General features: G+C 43.0%; 1 protein-coding gene across 1 annotated transcript; it reads left to right on the top strand.

Moving 5' to 3' along the window:
- The first annotated feature begins 684 nt into the window (after positions 1–684).
- Positions 685–8,290, top strand: LOC110524677 (transcription factor MafAa-like). The gene is made up of 3 exons (XM_036978560.1): positions 685–2,893; positions 6,262–6,437; positions 6,680–8,290. The coding sequence occupies exons 1-2, from the start codon at positions 1,968–1,970 to the stop codon at positions 6,416–6,418; spliced, it is 1,083 nt and encodes a 360-aa protein (XP_036834455.1). The 5' UTR covers positions 685–1,967; the 3' UTR covers positions 6,419–6,437; positions 6,680–8,290.
- Positions 8,291–22,517: the final 14,227 nt, after the last annotated feature.

Raw genomic sequence — 22,517 nt, 5'->3', positions numbered from 1 at the left:
TCAGTTATAGACTGGAGTTGATCTATTAGCACAATTCGTTTCTATTATTTTTTCGTTGCTTGCTGAAAGTATTAGTCTAGTTTGGTATGTAAATAGTGATTTTATTAGCCTACTCGGATACTTTATTATTCAGAGTTTTGTCACAAAGTAACATGGTTTACATGGAGATAAATGTTTCCTAACTTAGTTTTGATTGAATAGTGCATGCACTTAATAGAATAGATGTCTTTGATGAATGGCACATTAAGATATAGGCCTACACTCCAGGAGTGTTCAAATTAGACTTTTCACCTACAATCCAAGCTACTAAAGCTATTGGGCACTATTCGTCTGAGACATGTCGTGCAAAGGCACATTTAATAATAACGTATATGTATCTAATGTAGTAAGGGTTCACACAGTTCCAAGTAAACATGTATTTCTCAGAGAAAGCAGCACAGCTATCGCCTTTCCATCCAGTGCGCCTTGCGCGTACTTTCCCTGTGCCTGCCTCTCTCCTCTCTGTGCAGTAGCACAAGCTCCGTCACTAGAGGGGGAGATGCACCTGTTCCGCAAGCCTGCGTTGTCAGTTCAGCTGCCGGCTGGTCAGCTCGAGAGGTTGCTATAGGAAAATGCAAATCCTCTGCTTTCATCTTCTCCCATTGGTCCGTCACACCTCGAGGTGGGCGGTCGGATGCGTGGTGTCTTTTAAAAGTGCACATTGCCTTTCCCAGCGTCTTAGTGAAACTGCTTGCTTGCGCTGCACCGCAGAACTCAAAGTAACGACTATCTGCCCGATAGAGAAAACAAACTGTGACAGGAATTTATCGCCTCACGCACATACACACACACTCATCTCTCTCTCTCACACGCAGTACACAAGGCTCCCAGAGTGAAGGGAATGACGGCGAGGACCGACGCAATGCTCCAAGAGTGAAGGGAAACGCGGCGAGGACCGACGCAAGGTTCCCAGAGTGAAGGGAAGGACGGCGAGGACCGGCGCAAGGTTCCCAGAGTGAAGGGAAGGACCGTGTTGCGTAGGGACGGGCGCATTCGTAAGTAAAGCGCAACCTGATAAATCTGGACTGACCATTCAGAAACTGGACCACTCTCCAGTATCTTAACACCACTTAAGGAAATATATATTTTTAATATCTACACCTATTTTTTTGATTGTAAGAACTCTGAGAACGTATTTTCCTCCGAACCATTCCATTGTGGATTCCTGCAGATGCAGAAAGTGACTTTGGCACATGTTTACGCATCTTTTACACGTGCGTGTCTCTTGTTCTGGGCTGTCGTGGGCCCGTGTCATGTGTGGAAAGTTTTATTCTGGTCCTGTGTAACACATGCTGCAGTAATTTCAACCGCGAGCCTGCTGCTTTCTCACCCTCTAATGACTGTAGCAAACACTGTCCTCGCGCCAGTGGAGGCGAAGAAGGATACAGTAAGATACTTGACCACAATAACAGCAGAAAAGGAGCAGCCAGAACAGTAGAGAATTTACAATCCATCCACAGTGCTGCTTGCTTTATCATCTGCTCACTCAAGGACATTCAATCAGAGGGCGCGAGCAGGTCCAGAGGTGAAGCGAGGACAAGACAGGTTGGTGTCGACAAATTTCACCGGGGGCTCCAGTTTCAACTGGCTCTGGCCCATGGTATTAAAGCGTGCATTTGACCTGGGATAAGTTGTCAACAAGAGAAGCGGCGAACTGGCAGGTGTACAAGTTCATTTACACGCTTACATATGCGCCGCTATAAATAGCAGTTGTTTTAAGGACTAGCAGTTTAATACGAAGTAGTCTACTCCCCTCTTCTATCCAATCTCACAACCCCACGCATAGGGACCGGGCGTGTGCGCGTGCCTATATATACGCCACACAGACTTCTTCGATTCGAAGAAGCAATCTGCATCCGCGAGGACTGCCCGTTGTCCTGCCCGGTGTCGGTTTGGCTGTGAGGGCGGGAGTCGTCGCATGGACTGACATGGCCACCGACCTCGCCATGAGCGCAGAGTTGCCCAATAGCCCCCTGGCCATCGAGTATGTCAACGACTTCGACCTTATGAAGTTCGAAGTAAAGAAGGAGCCTCCAGAGGCTGACCGTTACTGCCACCGCCTCCCCCCGGGATCACTCTCCTCTACCCCTCTCAGCACGCCCTGCTCCTCCGTGCCTTCCTCGCCCAGCTTCTGTGCCCCCAGCCCCGGTGGCCAGTCGGGCCAAAACCTGGCCAACGGCGTCAACAGTAGCAACAACAGCGGAAGCAGCAACCCCCAGAGCTCGGGCGGAAAACCCCACCTGGAGGACCTGTACTGGATCCCCAACTACCAGCACCACATTAACCCCGAAGCGCTCAATCTGACCCCCGAGGACGCCGTGGAGGCACTCATCGGCAACGCCCACCACCACCATCACCACCACCAGGGCTACGAGGGATTCCGCGGCCAGCAGTATGTAGGGGAGGACCTGTCCACGGCCTCGGCCGGCCACCATCACCAGACCCACCATCACCACCACCACCATGGACACCGCCTCGAGGACCGCTTCTCGGACGACCAGCTGGTCAGCATGACGGTGCGCGAGCTCAATCGGCAACTAAGGGGGTTCAGCAAAGAAGAGGTGATCCGCCTGAAGCAGAAGAGGCGCACGCTTAAGAACCGGGGCTACGCACAGTCCTGCCGCTACAAGCGGGTGCAGCAGAGGCACATGCTGGAGAGCGAGAAGTGCACGCTCCTGAGCCAGGTGGAACAGCTGAAGCAGGACGTCGCGCGCCTGGCCAAAGAGCGAGATCTCTACAAGGAGAAGTACGAGAAGCTCGCGAGCCGAAGCTACAACGGTGGCGGGCCCGGTAACAATAACAGAGACCCCTCTAACGGAAACCACGGGAAACCGGCCTCCACGGAATTCTTCATGTAAGAGACTGAATCATGGCATAAGACTTTTGCCCCCTTCAAACTTATTTAAATATTTGTAATTACTATTATTTGTATTTTTCTCAGTTTACATTTTTTTTTATTACAGTTATTCCTTTTTTGGGGGGGGCTATCAGTGTACATTTTAAATGTACAACATAACATAATGCTTTATATTTATTTAAAGAAATAAGCAAGGTGGATGCGCACATACAGTAAGTAATCAATGTGCGCGGATATAATTGTTGGATTGTGTTTTGGATTAACTTCAATACACCAACACCTCTTGATATGGACATTGGATCACAAACTCTGTCAAATCAATAGACTGATTATTATTTTATGATGCAATATATCTCAGAGAAACCCTGATTAACGTTTGAAGTCTTAATGAAAAATATGAATCAAACTTGTCAAAGTATACCAGACAGAAAAACTAAACTGAAAACTGTTTTGATTCCTTATTTGGTGTCTTAAAAGAGAGACTCCAGCGTCTTAAAACTGGGGGGAATCAAGGAAGAGAAACCGGTATTTATCATATTGGGACTGAAATGAAAGAGGGCGAACCACAGAAAAAGCAATAGCCTACACCTTTGCCGCTCCTGCAGGCTCCGTCGACGGATCCGACTGTGATGATGGAGGGGCACAAGATATAGCCTTTCTTCCCCGTTAACGAAAAGGCAACCTTTTGAATATTGCAAGTCTAGTTTCCATCCCTTTTAGCAACCCTGCATGCAGGACATGTATGGTACCCCAAACCTCCAATCCTCTCACCCCTATATGTTATGGAAAGCATGGCCCATGGTTCTTTCCTCTTCTCTTGCTACGCCTCTCTCATCGCTCTCTACAGTAAGGCCTGGGTATGCAAAAACACAACTTTATCCCCCTATAACCCTGAGAGATGTAATAAAGAATGCAGAATAACCTGCGACCAGAACTAGTAATCTGCTATTACAAAATGGATGCGTTTTACCCGCTATTTTCAATCGATTTTTCTATTGTTTTAAATTAAAAGAAAAACTAAACAAAAATAGATGATTAACTGAGCCAGATTTGAGACTATTTATTCCCACGTGTATATGTGTATAGAACAGTTATTGTGTTACCTTTTAAAACTTTTGTTGCTTGATGATAGTGATGATGATGATTCAGAACGTCTTAATGCAATGTTTTAGGACTATCTTACAGCATGCAAATAGTCTACGATAACTTCCTACTTCTACTAGACATGTATGATGTCTAACTGTACTAAGATGAGAAACATTTGGGATTTTTTATATTGATAGGACCTTTGTTGCGTATTACTGTTATGATAATAAGGTGAATAGAAACATTCGATGAGGTGATTTACTTAATGTAGCTACAAATATAAGGACTGCATTCGCTGCTAAAACTCTATGCACCAACCTAACTAAACTCTTAATAAATTGATTTTCTACTTTTTAAAAAGTGTACAATTTGAGGTATAAGAACAATAAAGGTGATCTAATGGCTTGTGAATAATAATTAAATAATTCCGCAGTCCGGTGTCTTATAGCTCAATATAGCCTATTCTGTTTTATCTGATGTGTAGAAAGATGCCTGGTGGATGCTTGGATTGTCAATGATTATCTTTTTCTCTGAGGGTGTGATTAAGTCAAAAATCATTATTCTGTCAACAAGAAATCCCTGGTTCATGTGTTACCTGCTGCCTAGATATATGATGTGCAATATTGTGCAGAAGTACTGAACCACCTTGCCAATGCCAGTTAGTGCAAGGCTGATGGCGACATATGCAGGAATACAGCTAGGTTGACAAGACAAGGAGAATTATGAGAGGTGTTTGCAAATCGGATCAAAATGGAGTGGGAGAGAGATGTTGTTTTCTACCCTCCCAAGATACTGTTTAGTTTAAAAAATATATATATATATATATATATATATATATATATATATATATCCTTGTGATGCAAAATCAATTAGTCTTAACTTTCAACGAAATAATTTATTTGGGTGCTTTTTCTGGTTTGACAAATTTAGTCATGTTTTAGTGAAAAAAATCAATATGGATCAATTATCTTTCAATCAATTCATCAATTACTCAATCCGTCAATATAGAGCAGAGTTATGTTGTTGGCCACCGAGATTGAACCTGTATTTATGGTCTTGAAGTTAGAATTTTTAGAATTCCAAAGTGACGTAAACACTCTCGCATCCCGGCAACATGGCGAAGTATCTTCTGCACAGTGCTGTCAATGTATAGCCTACCTGTATAGCCTATATGATTTCTATATATTTATTCGAGAAACATTTAAATGTCCGAACGTGTCAATAACTCAAGGCAATTAAATGTTTCAAGATGGAATGTTATTGAGAATCTTGCTTTCATAATGTTTAATAAAAAGTTATGTCCAAAATCTGTTCATCTCTTCCCATGTCTTTCGTTTAAATGTACCATCAAGCATTGAAAATGTACGCCGTAAAAATAATGTTTATTCAGTAGGCCTGCAAACAAAGACTCTAAACATTTACAGTAGCCTAATAACAAAATAAATAGCAGGTTTTCTTAAATAGGCTTAGCCTATGAATTATTCTCCTCTCGCTTGAAGTTCTCCGCTGTTTGCAACAGTAACGACACCTGGATTGCCTTTACAGAACGAGTAACTTATGTTCAATTATATTATTCATAATTTGAAAATATCCAGTAAAACGCAGGCGGATGTTGTAATAACCGGGCAATTTAAGAAGCATCCATTCGCGTAATATTACCAAAACTATTAATGAATCAGGCAAAACGTACTGATATTACTTAGCCTATAGTCCACATGGTAAAATAAATCAACGAAAAGCTAATATTTTAGATATGTTTGTGGATGATTATACATTTTAGGTTCTGCAACGATTGTCCTTCTAAATAAGGCAACTGAGCGTCAACAATAATTGAAGCAATCTGTTGCAAAAGGTAGGCTATAGCATACAGAAACGAAACAACAATACTCACGTTTGTCTTATTTAAAATGGTAAAGTATTAGCTATTTATTCTTATTATTAGGCTTTTATTGTTATTATTATTACAATTTCATCATTATCCTGACTTTCTTGTTTACATTGTGATGTATTTTAGGCTACACTTGAACTACTTTCATAATTCTTATCTCAAACGAACAGTGTAGCCTATTATCACACATCAACCGCAATCACTTGAATATTATGTTTTTTTTTCCCTTAGAAACAGTGGGAACTTTGCGTTGTGATTAATCTTAGGCGATAAGAGAGAGGTGTTTGTTTAGATTTCTGTAATGACGCACATTAGTCTCATTTAACCGCAGTCCTAGTCCCCCTGCTCCGTATCCAGTAACATTACTGGACCAATTTGTCTTTCCATACAGCCGCGTAGGCTACTCTTCGTGCAGCCCATTCTCCCCCTGCCACGAGCTTGTATACTGTCCCGGGATAGCCCGTCACTCAGCGGGCCTCTCAGGGACTTGGTGCGTGTTTGCTGCTGGTGGGCCGGCGAGGCTTTCGAAGCAGCGGAGGAGGTTCTGAGACGAGGCGGGTATGAAAGGTAGGAGAGCCGACGCCTCTCTCTAACCGCAGTCTAGTTGTGTGCTGCATGCTTGTTTGTAATGTGTAAACAGTAAACACGTTTTTTTCTGCCATGGTTCAGTGATGCTCTGGTTTAGCTGTTTTTAGAGCCAAGCCTATTTTTTATTTGGGTCAGTTTGTGTGTGTATTTGTGTGTGCTCGCCCGTGCACGGTGTGTGTGTACGTGCCACTCATTTCAAATGCATTTGTTTTTCCTCTCAGGGTGAGCAGTCAGTGAGGGGTGAGGTGGCGATATAACATCCACCCAGACCATTCCTGCAGGGTCAATTACATCAGGCACAATATTACACCAGACACCAGAACTCAGAGTACGTCTCATGCAGGCGGCTTGCTATTATTGGGTTTAGGACAAGCAAGAAACACATCGCTAACACACAACACTGAAGATGCAGGGAGAGGGACTCCGAGTAAGTGTGTTGTACACTGAGAGAATGAAGAGCTCAGCACCACCAAGACCAGGCGTTGCCACCACTGCTATGCTGTACAAAAACTCCGGTCATAATTGAACTATGCTGGTATAAGTGGGTGTGACTAGAAGTTACAACAGGCCTCTCTCTGTCTGTATTGTCCTGTAATAAGATCCCAATCAGCTAAATAATCCCTGAAACACCTGCATGCCAGCCCCCACACTCGGGATGTGTGTGTGCAGGTGCGTGCGTTTTTACATGCATGCTATGTATGCGTGTTGTTTTCTTCGCCCCTCCATGCTGGTTATATTTATAGGGAAATGATCCTAATTAAATTATAATTTTCTTTGGTTTATAGTCTATGCTATTGCTGCTTTTGACCTCAGTTAGTAGTTGGCACGCTTTAAAATCAGTAAGTTACATTTCATTGGATATTGTTTACATATTATTTACAAATTTCACACTTGCTTATCCGTACTTGCATTTTCATCTATAAAGTTATACGTGTTCAACAACTGAAGCTAAACAATTTGTTAAATGGTTTTGCTTTGAGTATGAACGTAATGATTGAATTTGCCAAATCAATTTTCTCAATAGGCCACATTTCAGTCTCTTCCCTCTCTGCTCTCTCCTTCCCCACTCCCCTTCCTCTATCCCCCCTCTTCCTCTGGTTTTTGCTGACTCAGTGTATTCTCTGGGTGGCCTGACAGCCATCACTTCCCCCTGCCACTGCTGCTGCTACTACACACTCCAATCTCTAACATAACTTAACGATATAGTATAAACATGCATGCACACATTTTATAGATACACTATTTATATCGGTGTGTAAATGTGTGTGGCATTGTGTGTTTTTATTATGGGTATGTACAGTGTACAATACGTGTTTGCTTCCCGGTGTACGGTTACTTACGGCCCAAGACACACGTGAAAGAGATAAAGGGAGCGATAGACTTGGAAAAATAGAGGTAATGAAAACGAAGTAGAGTGATAGAGAGAAAGCTAGGGATGAAAGCGCAGGTGCTGTGTCTCTGAGCTACTGTTACTACTACTGCTGCTACTACTACTGCTTCCACTACTACTGCTTCCGCGATTCCCCATAGTCAGCGTCAGAGAGAGATATCTACATTTGGCCGCCACATAGTAAGGCTTAAGTTGGCACAGTGAAACAAGACTACCGTCTGTGTAGTGTCTAAAATGAGGTTATATTTAGGCTACCTTTTCATAATGATTTCCATTTAACTTTTCTGTAGGCCTACCTACTGGTTACTTATTTTGGACAGCCTAACGCCAGTGATATAAAACTCAGTAAAACCATGTAGGTCTAGTAGGCGATAATAACGTTTTGTATTTCATTGTTTGAGAAATTACATACCCCCCCTAGGCATACATTAAAAAAAATTCTAACAAGTAAGGCCTATGCCTGCAGTACTGTGTGTGTTTGTTTTGGGTTGGTATTTTTTCTGTTATTCCCAGAGGTAGCTTTAGATTTGAACAGTTCGAACCGTTACCCCACGCAAACAAATCGACAGTTTGATAAATCGCCCATGAAGTGCTGTTAATGCTCACAGGGTATTAATAATTATTACGCTGATCTCGTGATTGAGTCACTGGCCTGGGGGAGTGCACCGTGCACGATTCCCAAACGTGGCGAAGTCATTATCGTGGAACGGTTTCCCACACCGTGGCCTGGGCCTCGCGCCTCGCCGCAGTCCCACCCGAGCCCCAGCGGAGAGAAAAAAAGTAATTTACCACTGGAGAAGGAGCGTGCGCCGCAGCCGATCCCTGCCACGCCTCCACCGGCTTCGCATTGTCACACACACACTCTCTGACATGCGCCCTGCTGAGTAGACAAATCACAACATGCTATCACAAGGACAAGGGGAAAAATATGCCCCAGCAGCGTTTTTGCTCTGAAAATAAACAAACCAGCAAACACAGAAGACATAATGGAGAGGAAGTAATTATTAAATAGGAAAAGGAGTAATGAGTTGATGCAGCTAGGCCTAGTTTAGTGTTTGGGGGAAATATACTTTTTAAAACCAATTAGACTGCACATCCCTCATGCAATTCTCCTCTACAAAACTCAGCTCTGCCCTAGTAGGGTAGTTTCCCTGCTCTTCAGCAAACACTTTATCAGTAAAACAGTTGATCCATTGGAGTTTATTTACACAAATGTAAATTATTATTCAATCTGAATTTGCTACATCTTCTCCTGTTTCTTTGGAAGTCTATAAAAAAGTGTTGTCATGATTAGTGAAATGTTGCACACACACTAGGAGGAACAAATAGTTTGAGGGTCAGCAGTAGGATATCGTGCTGCTGTCCTGTTTCCTTGTGCTCAGGGAGTGGACATCTGACTGCTAGAGGAACAACAACTAGTAGTACTGTGTGATTTTAAACTTTGCTGACTAAGGACTATACCTTGAATAAAATTAATCTAGTGTTGGTCTTTTCATATGCACTATATCCATGATGAGGCTCGTGCCTGGCTATTTCAAAATGCCATACTGTATGAAGATATCGGTCCATTGATTGGTAATTTTTCTGATCATTGTCATCATTCATATCTGAGCTGTATGACTGATAGTGACTTTTTGGTGAAGGGTCAAGTTTTTGCTGACTCACCATCAGATCATGACCTTCTCACTCCTCCCCAGCTTTCACTTCTACCCCCATGTGTGATGTGTGTGAGTGTGAGCCAGCACTTTACTGATTGGTTAACACTATTCTGTGCAGTCATGTTCCTCAAATGCCATTCATATAGTGGATGTCTAAAGAGATCGATGGTATAGCCACCTAGAATCCCCTCACACTCACACACACACACACACTGTAGACCAAATTAATGTGGAGTGATGCAGTAGTGGACGGTCAATTATTCAACACATCCTGGCCACCCTCTATCACACGCACCACACACACATTCACCATTCAATTTCAGTCACTTCCACAGTCACTTTCAAAGTCACTTTCTCGTGATACATGCACACACACACATAAGGGGTAGTCGAGTTGTGTTTAGAAAGTTGTGTGTATGACCTGGTCTAACGGTAACCTGTCTGTCTGTCTGAATACTCTAGCTTCTCTCACTGGCTCTGTGTAGCCAATAGGTCAGAAGAACAGAATATAGGGTTGATGAAGGGAGAGCATGTGGGAGAGGAGCAGTGCTGCGCAGGCGGTTTGTGACAATACAATTGCTCATCGTCAGTATATGGGCCAACACCACTCAGTTTCCCTATAGTGAACACAGAGGCCCAATGTTCACTAATCATATAGCACGCACCTGTGCAACAGTGCCTCCACATGCAGGCACACACACAATTGCACATATATACACCGAGACACACTTGCAAACACACAGCATGCAAACACACATACTGTGCCTTCAGAAAGTATTCACACCCCTTGACTTTTACAACATTTTGTGTTAGTCCGAATTTAAAATGCATTTAAATGAGATTTTGTAACTGGCCTACACACAATACCCCATAATGTCAAAGTGGAATCATGTTTTTTAAATGTATTACAAATTAATTTTAAAAAATTAAAACATTTAAATGGCTTGAATAAATAAGTATTTAACCCCAAAGTTATGGCACGCCTAAATAAGTGCAGGAGTAAAACTGTGCTTGACCACTGATTTATTTTAGCTATTTGATTTAGAATTTTATATAACATTGAATTTGGCCTTTACTACTATAGCCCAGAGAAACACATTGACCTTTACTACTAAAGCCCAGAGAAACACATTGACCTTTACTACTAAAGCCCAGAGAAACACATTGACCTTTACTACTATAGCCCAGAGAAACACATTGACCTTTACTACTATAGCCCAGAGAAACACATTGACCTTTACTACTAAAGCCCAGAGAAACACATTGACCTTTACTACTATAGCCCAGAGAAACGCATTGACCTTTACCACTAAAGCCCAGAGAAACGCATTGACCTTTACTACTATAGCCCAGAGAAACGCATTGACCTTTACTACTAAAGCCCAGAGAAACGCATTGACCTTTACTACTATAGCCCAGAGAAACGCATTGACCTTTACTACTATAGCCCAGAGAAACACATTGACCTTTACTACTATAGCCCAGAGAAACGCATTGACCTTTACTACTATAGCCCAGAGAAACGCATTGACCTTTACTACTATAGCCCAGAGAAACGCATTGACCTTTACTACTATAGCCCAGAGAAACGCATTGACCTTTACTACTATAGCCCAGAGAAACGCATTGACCTTTACTACTAAAGCCCAGAGAAACGCATTGACCTTTACTACTATAGCCCAGAGAAACGCATTGACCTTTACTACTAAAGCCCAGAGAAACGCATTGACCTTTACTACTAAAGCCCAGAGAAACGCATTGTCCTTTACTACTATAGCCCAGAGAAACACATTGACCTTTACTACTAAAGCCCAGAGAAACGCATTGTCCTTTACTACTATAGCCCAGAGAAACACATTGACCTTTACTACTAAAGCCCAGAGAAACGCATTGTCCTTTACTACTATAGCCCAGAGAAACACATTGACCTTTACTACTAAAGCCCAGAGAAACACATTGACCTTTACTACTAAAGCCCAGAGAAACGCATTGACCTTTACTACTATAGCCCAGAGAAACACATTGACCTTTACTACTAAAGCCCAGAGAAACACATTGACCTTTACTACTATAGCCCAGAGAAACGCATTGTCCTTTACTACTATAGCCCAGAGAAACACATTGACCTTTACTACTAAAGCCCAGAGAAACGCATTGACCTTTACTACTATAGCCCAGAGAAACGCATTGACCTTTACTACTATAGCCCAGAGAAACGCATTGACCTTTACTACTAAAGCCCAGAGAAACACATTGACCTTTACTACTAAAGCCCAGAGAAACACATTGACCTTTACTACTATAGCCCAGAGAAACGCATTGTCCTTTACTACTATAGCCCAGAGAAACACATTGACCTTTACTACTAAAGCCCAGAGAAACGCATTGACCTTTACTACTATAGCCCAGAGAAACACATTGACCTTTACTACTAAAGCACAGAGAAACGCATTGACCTTTACTACTATAGCCCAGAGAAACGCATTGACCTTTACTACTATAGCCCAGAGAAACGCATTGACCTTTACTACTATAGCCCAGAGAAACACATTGACCTTTACTACTATAGCCCAGAGAAACGCATTGACCTTTACTACTAAAGCCCAGAGAAACGCATTGACCTTTACTACTAAAGCACAGAGAAACGCATTGACCTTTACTACTATAGCCCAGAGAAACGCATTGACCTTTACTACTATAGCCCAGAGAAACGCATTGACCTTTACTACTAAAGCCCAGAGAAACACATTGACCTTTACTACTATAGCCCAGAGAAACGCATTGACCTTTACTACTATAGCCCAGAGAAACGCATTGACCTTTACTACTATAGCCCAGAGAAACACATTGACCTTTACTACTATAGCCCAGAGAAACGCATTGACCTTTACTACTAAAGCCCAGAGAAACGCATTGACCTTTACTACTAAAGCACAGAGAAACGCATTGACCTTTACTACTATAGCCCAGAGAAACGCATTGACCTTTACTACTATAGCCCAGAGAAACATATTGACCTTTACTACTAAAGCCCAGAGAAACGCATTGAATAACACGTTAAAAAATAACCCTTTTTTTGAGTAGGCACAAAAACTACCTTCATACTTACATTCATTTTTTAAAACCAGTACAGGTTACCTTTAGACCAGTCCCGTGACACTTGTGGGGGTCGTAGAGCAAAACAGAGAACACCATCGTATTCGTTCTGCACACAAAAAGTGGTAATATTAGTGTGTAGGTCAAACCGTTCAGACGCTACAATTTTCGGGATTCTCATGTTCTGACAAATATCACTCTAGCTCTGCCAATTTCCACTGCAGATGCGGAAGTGCGAGATAGGTGGGTACAGTGGATTGAGATGCATCCAATGTAAAAACAGATACAGTGCCTTGCGAAAGTATTCGGCCCCCTTGAACTTTGCGACCTTTTGCCACATTTCAGGCTTCAAACATAAAGATATAAAACTGTATTTTTTTGTGAAGAATCAACAACAAGTGGGACACAATCATGAAGTGGAACGACATTTATTGGATATTTCAAACTTTTTTAACAAATCAAAAACTGAAAAATTGGGCGTGCAAAATTATTCAGCCCCCTTAAGTTAATACTTTGTAGCGCCACCTTTTGCTGCGATTACAGCTGTAAGTCGCTTGGGGTATGTCTCTATCAGTTTTGCACATCGAGAGACTGACATTTTTTCCCAATCCTCCTTGCAAAACAGCTCGAGCTCAGTGAGGTTGGATGGAGAGCATTTGTGAACAGCAGTTTTCAGTTCTTTCCACAGATTCTCGATTGGATTCAGGTCTGGACTTTGACTTGGCCATTCTAACACCTGGATATGTTTATTTTTGAACCATTCCATTGTAGATTTTGCTTTATGTTTTGGATCATTGTCTTGTTGGAAGACAAATCTCCGTCCCAGTCTCAGGTCTTTTGAAGACTCCATCAGGTTTTCTTCCAGAATGGTCCTGTATTTGGCTCCATCCATCTTCCCATCAATTTTAACCATCTTCCCTGTCCCTGCTGAAGAAAAGCAGGCCCAAACCATGATGCTGCCACCACCATGTTTGACAGTGGGGATGGTGTGTTCAGCTGTGTTGCTTTTACGCCAAACATAACGTTTTGCATTGTTGCCAAAAAGTTCCATTTTGGTTTCATCTGACCAGAGCACCTTCTTCCACATGTTTGGTGTGTCTCCCAGGTGGCTTTTGGCAAACTTTAAACGACACTTTTTATGGATATCTTTAAGAAATGGCTTTCTTCTTGCCACTCTTCCATAAAGGCCAGATTTTTGCAATATACAACTGATTGTTGTCCTATGGACAGAGTCTCCCACCTCAGCTGTAGATCTCTGCAGTTCATCCAGAGTGATCATGGGCCTCTTGGCTGCATCTCTAAACAGTCTTCTCCTTGTATGAGCTGAAAGTTTAGAGGGACGGCCAGGTCTTGGTAGATTTGCAGTGGTCTGATACTCCTTCCATTTCAATATTATCGCTTGCACAGTGCTCCTTGGGATGTTTAAAGCTTGGGAAATCTTTTTGTATCCAAATCCGGCTTTAAACTTCTTCACAACAGTATCTCGGACCTGCCTGGTGTGTTCCTTGTTCTTCATGATGCTCTCTGCGCTTTTAACGGACCTCTGAGACTATCACAGTGCAGGTGCATTTATACGGAGACTCGATTACACACAGGTGGATTGTATTTATCATCATTAGTCATTTAGGTCAACATTGGATCATTCAGAGATCCTCACTGAACTTCTGGAGAGAGTTTGCTGCACTGAAAGTAAAGGGGCTGAATAATTTTGCACGGCCAATTTTTCAGTTTTTGATTTGTTAAAAAAGTTTGAAATAACCAATAAATGTTGTTCCACTTCATGATTGTGTCCCACTTGTTGTTGATTCTTCACAAAAAAAAACAGTTTTATATCTTTATGTTTGAAGCCTGAAATGTGGCAAAAGGTCGCAAAGTTCAAGGGGGCCGAATACTTTCGCAAGGCACTGTATCTCTAGCTTAAATTTGTCATTTTAAGGGGATTTTTAAACATTATGTTGCTTAGATTGATGCACCGATGCGTCAATCAACTCTAGGGGGTTAACAAGTCACATAATAAGTTGCATGGATCATTCTGTGTGCAATAATAGTCTTTAACATTATTTTTGAATTACTACCTCATCTCTGTACCCCGCACATAGAGTGGGGCAAAAAAGTATTTAGTCAGCCACCAATTGTGCAAGTTCTCCCACTTAAAAAGATGAGGGCTGTAATTTTCATCATAGGTACACTTCAACTATTACAGACAAAATGAGAAAAAAACCAGAAAATCACATTGTAGGATTTTTAATGAATTTATTAGCAAATTATTGTGGAAAATATTGTTATTATTTTTTTTTTTTTTTGACAAACGTTAGAATTTTTCTTCCAATTTGACATTACAGTATTTTGTGTAAATCTTTGGGGAAAAACATGACAATTCTATACATTTTAATCCCACTGTGTAGACAACAAAATATGGAAAAGGGTGGTGGGGTGTTGTCACAGTATGCCACCAGGTCACAGCATGCCACACACCAGGTCACACAGCATGCCACACACCAGATCAAAGTAAGCCACATGTCTGCTGGGCTCCTCCCCCCTCATCTCATATGCACACATACTGTACTGTGTCTACCATGTGCTGCGTCTACCATCTCCCCTCCCCCTCCTTCTAACTCTCTATCACTGGTGACAAGGAGTGTGGGTGTCAATGACAGCTACACTATTATGACAGACCTCGTGTCTCCTGCCTCTCTCTTTATAACTCCAAATCCCACAATGCCTTGAGGCATGACTGGGTATTTCCTCATATTTTGACAAACAGAGTTACATGATAAGTGACAGTACGTGTCACAGTAGCTATGTTGTGTAGGATGCAGCCACCCTGTGTCATGTAGCTTGTCACAAGGTGTTTCTGTAAAGTGCTACGCCTGCAGGCAGTAAAGATGGCGAAGTGGTAGAGCCTTTGTGATTGAGGTGTCACTGGACCCAACACACACAGTGACAAACTGACCAAACCAGAGACAGATACACATAGAAGGCGTCACTGGACCCAACACACACAGTGACAAACTGACCAAACCAGAGACAGATACACATAGAAGGTGTCACTGGACCCAACACACACAGTGAAGCACTGAGACGAGACTCAAGCCAGGGGCAGATGCACACTGACCTGACTTAAGCGCTGTGTGTGTTGAGAAGGCAGATGAGATCAAACAGGATACAGTAGATATCATGGCTAGCCCTGGAGGTGTGTTTGTGCCAGCTGGACTCCTGTGTTGCTATCCAGAGTGACACGTTTTGTCTGTGTTTGGGTACAGGGTGTTGTTGGCTTTGTCTTGTGGTACTGAAGTGAGAGTGTGTTGGTTGACTGAACAACAGCAGAGTTTAGAGCTACTTTCTTTCAGAGAAGTCATTTGCTGATTAGAGAGAGAGGCAGAGAGACATACAGACAAGAGAACTGGGATAAACTCTGAATTTACAGCTTATAAAAAAAATGCCCTCATTTACCCTGTTCTGCACCAAGAACTGGATGATTCTGATTCTCCGGGAACAGAAGAACAGATGATAAGAAACGAACAGAACAAGGAAGTGTGATGGTTAAAGACTGCAGACTCAGCTGTGTGTGTGTGTGTGTGTGTGTGTGTGTGTGTGTGTGAGAGAGAGAGAGAATCTCTGACATATTGCCTTTTCATTTAGTGTTTTGTTGTGGTGAGTTGTTGGCAGTTTGGGGCCAGCTCTCCTCCCTCCATCTCTTTCTCTCTGTCCTGTGCCTAATACACATGACTTTGTCAGGAAAGAAAATATGGTAGTCTTCTGCAGATGTTGTTCTGTTTATTGGTGATTTGCTATTTTCAGTCCACTATGGTTTTGAACTTTGGGAAAACCTTATACTCACTCTTCATCCAACGCCCACACGTGGGAAGGCATTTACCATACTTTCTTCCCTCCCCAACTGTGTACACACACTGAGTGTACAAAACATTAAGAACACCTTCCTAATATTGAGTTGCACCCTCTTTTGACCTCAGAACAGCCTTGATTCATCTGGGTATGGACTCTACAAGGTGTTGAGAGCATCCCACAGGGATGCTGGCCCATGTTGACGCCAATGCTTCCCACAGTTGTGTCAAGTTGGCTGGATGTCCTTTGGGTGGTGGACCATTGTTGATACACACGTAAAACTGTTTAGCGTAAAAACTCAGCAGTGTTGCAGTTCTTGGCACAAAACGGTGCGCCTGGCACCTACTACCATACCCCGTTCAAAGGCACTTAAATCTTTTGTTTTGTCCATTCACCCTCTGAATGGCACACACACAATACATTTCTCAATTGTCTCAAAGCTTAAAAATCCTCCTTTAATCCTACTTTAACCAGTTAAAGTGATTTGTACGCTCAGTATATATAATGGTGTGTATAGACAATATGGACAGTATATATATAATGGTGTGCATAGACAATATGGACAGTATATATATAATGGTGTGCATAGACAATATGGACAGTGTATATATAATGGTGTGCATAGACAATATGGACAGTATATATAATGGTGTGCATAGACAATATGGACAGTATATATAATGGTGTGTATAGACAATATGGACAGTATATATAATGGTGTGTATAGACAATATGGACAGTATATATAATGGTGTGTATAGACAATATGGACAGTATATATAATGGTGTGTATAGACAATATGGACAGTATATATAATGGTGTGTATAGACAATATGGACAGTATATATAATGGTGTGTATAGACAATATGGACAGTATATATAATGGTGTGTATAGACAATATGTACAGTATATATAATGGTGTGTATAGACAATATGGACAGTATATATAATGGTGTGTATAGACAATATGGACAGTATATATAATGGTGTGTATAGACAATATGGACAGTATATATAATGGTGTGTATAGACAATATGGACAGTATATATAATGGTGTGTATAGACAATATGGACAGTATATATAATGGTGTGCATAGACAATATGGACAGTATATATAATGGTGTGTATAGACAATATGGACAGTATATATAATGGTGTGTATAGACAATATGGACAGTATATATAATGGTGTGTTTAGACAGTATGGACAGTATATATAATGGTGTGTATAGACAATATGGACAGTATATATAATGGTGTGCATAGACAATATGGACAGTAAATATAATGGTGTGCATAGACAATATGGACAGTATATATAATGGTGTGTATAGACAATATGGACAGTATATATAATGGTGTGTTTAGACAATATGGACAGTATATATAATGGTGTGTATAGACAATATGGACAGTATATATAATGGTGTGTTTAGACAATATGGACAGTATATATAATGGTGTGTATAGACAATATGGACAGTATATATAATGGTGTGCATAGACAATATGGACAGTATATATAATGGTGTGCATAGACAATATGGACAGTATATATAATGGTGTGTATAGACAATATGGACAGTATATGAATAGAGGTGCATACAGCAGTGTTTATATAGGATGAGCCATGACTAGAATACACTATATACTGTACATAAACTGTGTGGGTACTGGGCGGAGCCCGGCTATTGGTGACTGTTTAAGTCTGATGGCCTGGAGATTCTATCAGTCTCTTGGTTCCAGCTTTGATGCACCTGTACTGTCTCCTCCTTCTAGATGGTAACGGAATGAACAGGCCATGGCTGAGGTGGCTGAGGTCCTTGATGATCTTCTAGATGGTAGCAGGATGAACATGCCGTGGCTGAGGTCCTTGATGATCTTCTAGATGGTAGCAGGGTGAACATGCCGTGGCTGAGGTCCTTGATGATCTTCTAGATGGTAGCAGGGTGAACATGCCGTGGCTGAGGTCCTTGATGATCTTCTAGATGGTAGCAGGGTGAACAGGCCGTGGCTGAGGTGGCTGAGGTCCTTGATGATCTTCTAGATGGTAGCAGGATGAACATGCCGTGGCTGAGGTCCTTGATGATCTTCTAGATGGTAGCAGGGTGAACATGCCGTGGCTGAGGTCCTTGATGATCTTCTAGATGGTAGCAGGGTGAACAGGCCGTGGCTCAGGTGGCTGAGGTCCTTGATGATCTTCTAGATGGTAGCAGGGTGAACATGCCGTGGCTGAGGTCCTTGATGATCTTCTAGATGGTAGCAGGGTGAACATGCCGTGGCTGAGGTCCTTGATGATCTTCTAGATGGTAGCAGGGTGAACATGCCGTGGCTGAGGTCCTTGATGATCTTCTAGATGGTAGCAGGGTGAACAGGCCGTGGCTCAGGTGGCTGAGGTCCTTGATGATCTTCTAGATGGTAGCAGGGTGAACATGCCGTGGCTGAGGTCCTTGATGATCTTCTAGATGGTAGCAGGGTGAACAGGCCGTGGCTCAGGTGGCTGAGGTCCTTGATGATCTTCTAGATGGTAGCAGGGTGAACAGGCCGTGGCTGAGGTCCTTGATGATCTTCTAGATGGTAGCAGGGTGAACAGGCCGTGGCTCAGGTGGCTGAGGTCCTTGATGATCTTCTTGACCTTGCTGTGACACCAGGTACTGTAGATGTCGTGGAGGGCAGGCAGTGTGCCGCCAATGATGCATTGTGCTGACCGCACCACCCTCTGGAAAGCCCTTTGATTGCGGACGGTACAATTGCCATACCAGGTGGGAATACAGCCTGACAGGATGCTCTCAATGGTGCTCTCAGTACTTCCTACAGAGTATATCAGTATGGACCTGTCTTACAGGAACACAGATGGAGAGGAGAAGAGGGTCCCAGTCCTTCCTTCACACATAGAAAGAGACAAAGTGACATTCTCCTTCAGAGAAAATACTTCCTGTCGTTCCCCCATTTTTCTCTCTTTCCTTTTCTCCTTTGAGTGAATTTTAGAGATGGAGAGGAGTACGCCTGTAGTTTGCATCACAAACACAGAGCCATAGCTTCCCATGTGTGCCAACATTGTCAGTTATGGACATGGTCCAGTTGCAGACAAGTAGCCCCAGCCTCTGTTACATGAATAAGTTATCCCCAGCCCAGCACCCCAGCCTCCCCCTCCACCCTGTTCACCTGGCCCTGTTTACCTTTCTGAAATATGCATGTCCTTTATCTAACGTCACTAACACATCTACACACACCTTTTAGACCTCACACATAAGCCCTTCACTTCCTAAAACCTAAAAGCATTATGTTTAATACAAAGGGAAATGTTGTCTATAAATATGAATGACGGAGTGTTTTTCATCCCCAGTCTGGCCCACCTGCCCTGGCTGTTAGTGCTCTAAGTTTGTATCTGAGGAACCCAGCAGGCAGCCCAAACATTACACAGTTTGAAGACTTTGTTGTATCATTTTAAAGTCAAAGACTTTAGCGTGTTGTTGGCTTGCAGGCTGGAGACATTTGCCACTGAGCACAAGGACCAACAGTGTCTTCAGACAGGGGGAGATGGGATAGAGTGCCCTTAGCTGATAAGAACTGGCTGAGGGGGTTGAAATATCATACCCCTTATTAGAGGAGAGACCCACATTGCACCCTGAGCAGAGCGGGGTATTTGAGTAAGACCCAGGATTTGCATCCTGAGAAAGGGGAATGTGGAGATTCATCAAACCTGTCAGGTTTGTGGCTGGAAATTTCCCTGGACCTGGAACGTCAGGACTGGACACAGGGATCACGCCAGGCCTTGATGAGGCAGATTTATCTTCCGTATTCATTCGGAATGCTGGCTCTCAGAATGCCGGCTATCCCATGGTTATGTAAGGGTTCTGGGAATGACTGACAGTTCCACATTGTAACATTGGGAAAGGGAAGGGAAATGGGATACTTAGTCAGTTGCACAACTGAATGCATTCAACTAATGTGTCTTCCTCATTTAACCCAACCCCTCTGAATCAGAGAAGTGCAGGAGGCTGCCTTATTTGGGAGCAGTTGTTGTTAGGGGTTAACTCCCTTGCTCAAGTGCAGAATGGCAGATTTTTCCACCTTGCCGGATTGGAGATTTGAACCAGCGATCTTTCAGTTACTAGCCCATCACTCTTAACCACTAGGCTAGCTGCCGCCCCACCCCACTGCTTGACGTCACTTTGTAAATACCCATGTTTTTCACTGATGCCATTTGGGATTAATAAAGTAAAACTGAGTGGAGATCTTTAAGGGAAACGGATGTAAAAACCCATAAAGAAGTGGTGCTGTAATGTGAGGCAGGGCTCTGGACAGGGCTGGAGATACCTTGGGTAGGGACAGTGGCTGATGGAGCAGCACTCTGTATACATGTACCTCATGATACACATCACTAAGTAGAGGAGGGAGGGAGGGACAGACAGATACTGTAGGTGCTAGAGGAAGATGTATATTCTCTCTCTAGTTGTCCCTGAGCTGTAGGTACTGAACAATGGCAAATTACTGTAATTACATAATGACTCAGTGCCTGATTATGCACCTATAGTAATTATACAATTATCCTTCTACCTCTCTCTCACTCAAATTTGATTTGTCACATGTGCCAAATACAACCGGTGTAGACCTTATCGTGAAACGCTTACTTACAAGCCCTTAACCAACAATGCTGTAAGAAAAATGAGAACTAAGAAAATATTTTCTAAAAAAGTAACACAACAAAATAAAAATATTGAGGCTATATACAGGGGGTACCGAGTCAATGTGCGAGGGTACAGGATAGTCGAGGTAATATGTACCTGTACGTAGGGGTAGACTGACTATGCATAGATAGTAAACAGTGTAGCAGCAGCGTAAGAAAATGGTTGTCAATGCAAATAGTCCGGGTAGCCTTTTGATGAACTGTTCAGCAGTCTTATGGCTTGGGTGTAGAAGCTGTTAAGGAGCCTTTTGGACCTAGACTTGTCGCTCCAGTACCGCTTGCCGTGAGGTAGCAGAGAGAACCGTCTATGACTAGGGTGGCTGCAATCTTTGACAATTTTTAGGGACTTCCTCTGACACCGCCTGGTATAGACATCCTGGATGGCAGGTAGTTTGGCCCTAGAGATGTACTGGGCTGTACCCACTACCCTCTGTAGCGACTTGTGCTCGGATGCCGAGCAGTTGCCATACCAGGCGGGGATGCAACCATGCTCTCGATGGTGCAGCTGTAGAACATTTTGAGGATCTGAGGACCCATGCCAAATCTTTTCAGTCTCCTGAGGGGGAATAGGTGTTGTCGTGCCCTCTTCACGACTGTCTTGGAGTGTTTGGACCATGATAGTTTGTTGATGATGTGGACACCAAGGAACTTGAAGCTCTTAACCTGCTCCACTACAGCCCCATCGATGTGAATGGGGGCGTGCTCGGCCCACCTTTTCATGTAGTCCACGATCCTCTCTTTTGTCTTGCTCACATTGAGGGAGAGGTTGTTGATGGTGTTGGAGTCGTGCTTGGCCACGCAGTCGTGGGTGAACAGGGAGGACAGGAGGGGACTAAGCACGCACCCCTGAGGTGCCTTCGTGGTGAGGATCAGCATGGCAGATGTGTTGTTGCCTAACCTTACCACCTGGGTGCGGCCTGCCAAGGATCCAGTTGCAAAGAGAGGTGTTTAGTCCCAGGGTTTTTAGATTAGGGATGAGCTTTGAGGGCACTATGGTGTTGAACACTGAGCTGTAGTCAATGAACAGTCTTCTCACGTAGGTGTTCCTTTTGTCCAGGTGGGAAAGGGCAGTGTGGAGTCCAATGGCGATTGCGTCATTTGTGGAACTGTTGGGACGGTATGTGAATTGGGGATAAACCCTGGGTTTCTGGGATGATGGTGTTGTGAGACATGACCAGCCTTTCAAAGTGCAGGTTGAAAATCTAAGTGAAGACACTTGCCAGTTGGTCAGCGCATGCTCTGAGTACACATCCTGGTAATCCGTCTGGCCCTGCGGCCTTGTGAATGTTGACCTGTTTAAAGGTCTTACTCACATCGGCTACGGAGAGTGTGATCACACAGTCGTCCGGAACAGCTTGTGCTCCCATGCATGCT

Source organism: Oncorhynchus mykiss, chromosome 5, assembly GCF_013265735.2.
Source record: "Oncorhynchus mykiss isolate Arlee chromosome 5, USDA_OmykA_1.1, whole genome shotgun sequence".
Lineage (NCBI taxonomy): Eukaryota > Metazoa > Chordata > Actinopteri > Salmoniformes > Salmonidae > Oncorhynchus > Oncorhynchus mykiss.
This window is presented reverse-complemented; position numbering and strand designations above follow the sequence as displayed.

Bases quoted from the DNA above. Each gene is read 5' to 3' on its own strand.
- LOC110524677 (XM_036978560.1), top strand. From the start codon at position 1,968: ATGGCCACCGACCTCGCCATGAGCGCAGAGTTGCCCAATAGCCCCCTG. The intron at 2,894-6,261 runs GTAAGAGACTGA...CTTTCCATACAG, and splicing joins GCCTCCACGGAATTCTTCAT to CCGCGTAGGCTACTCTTCGT.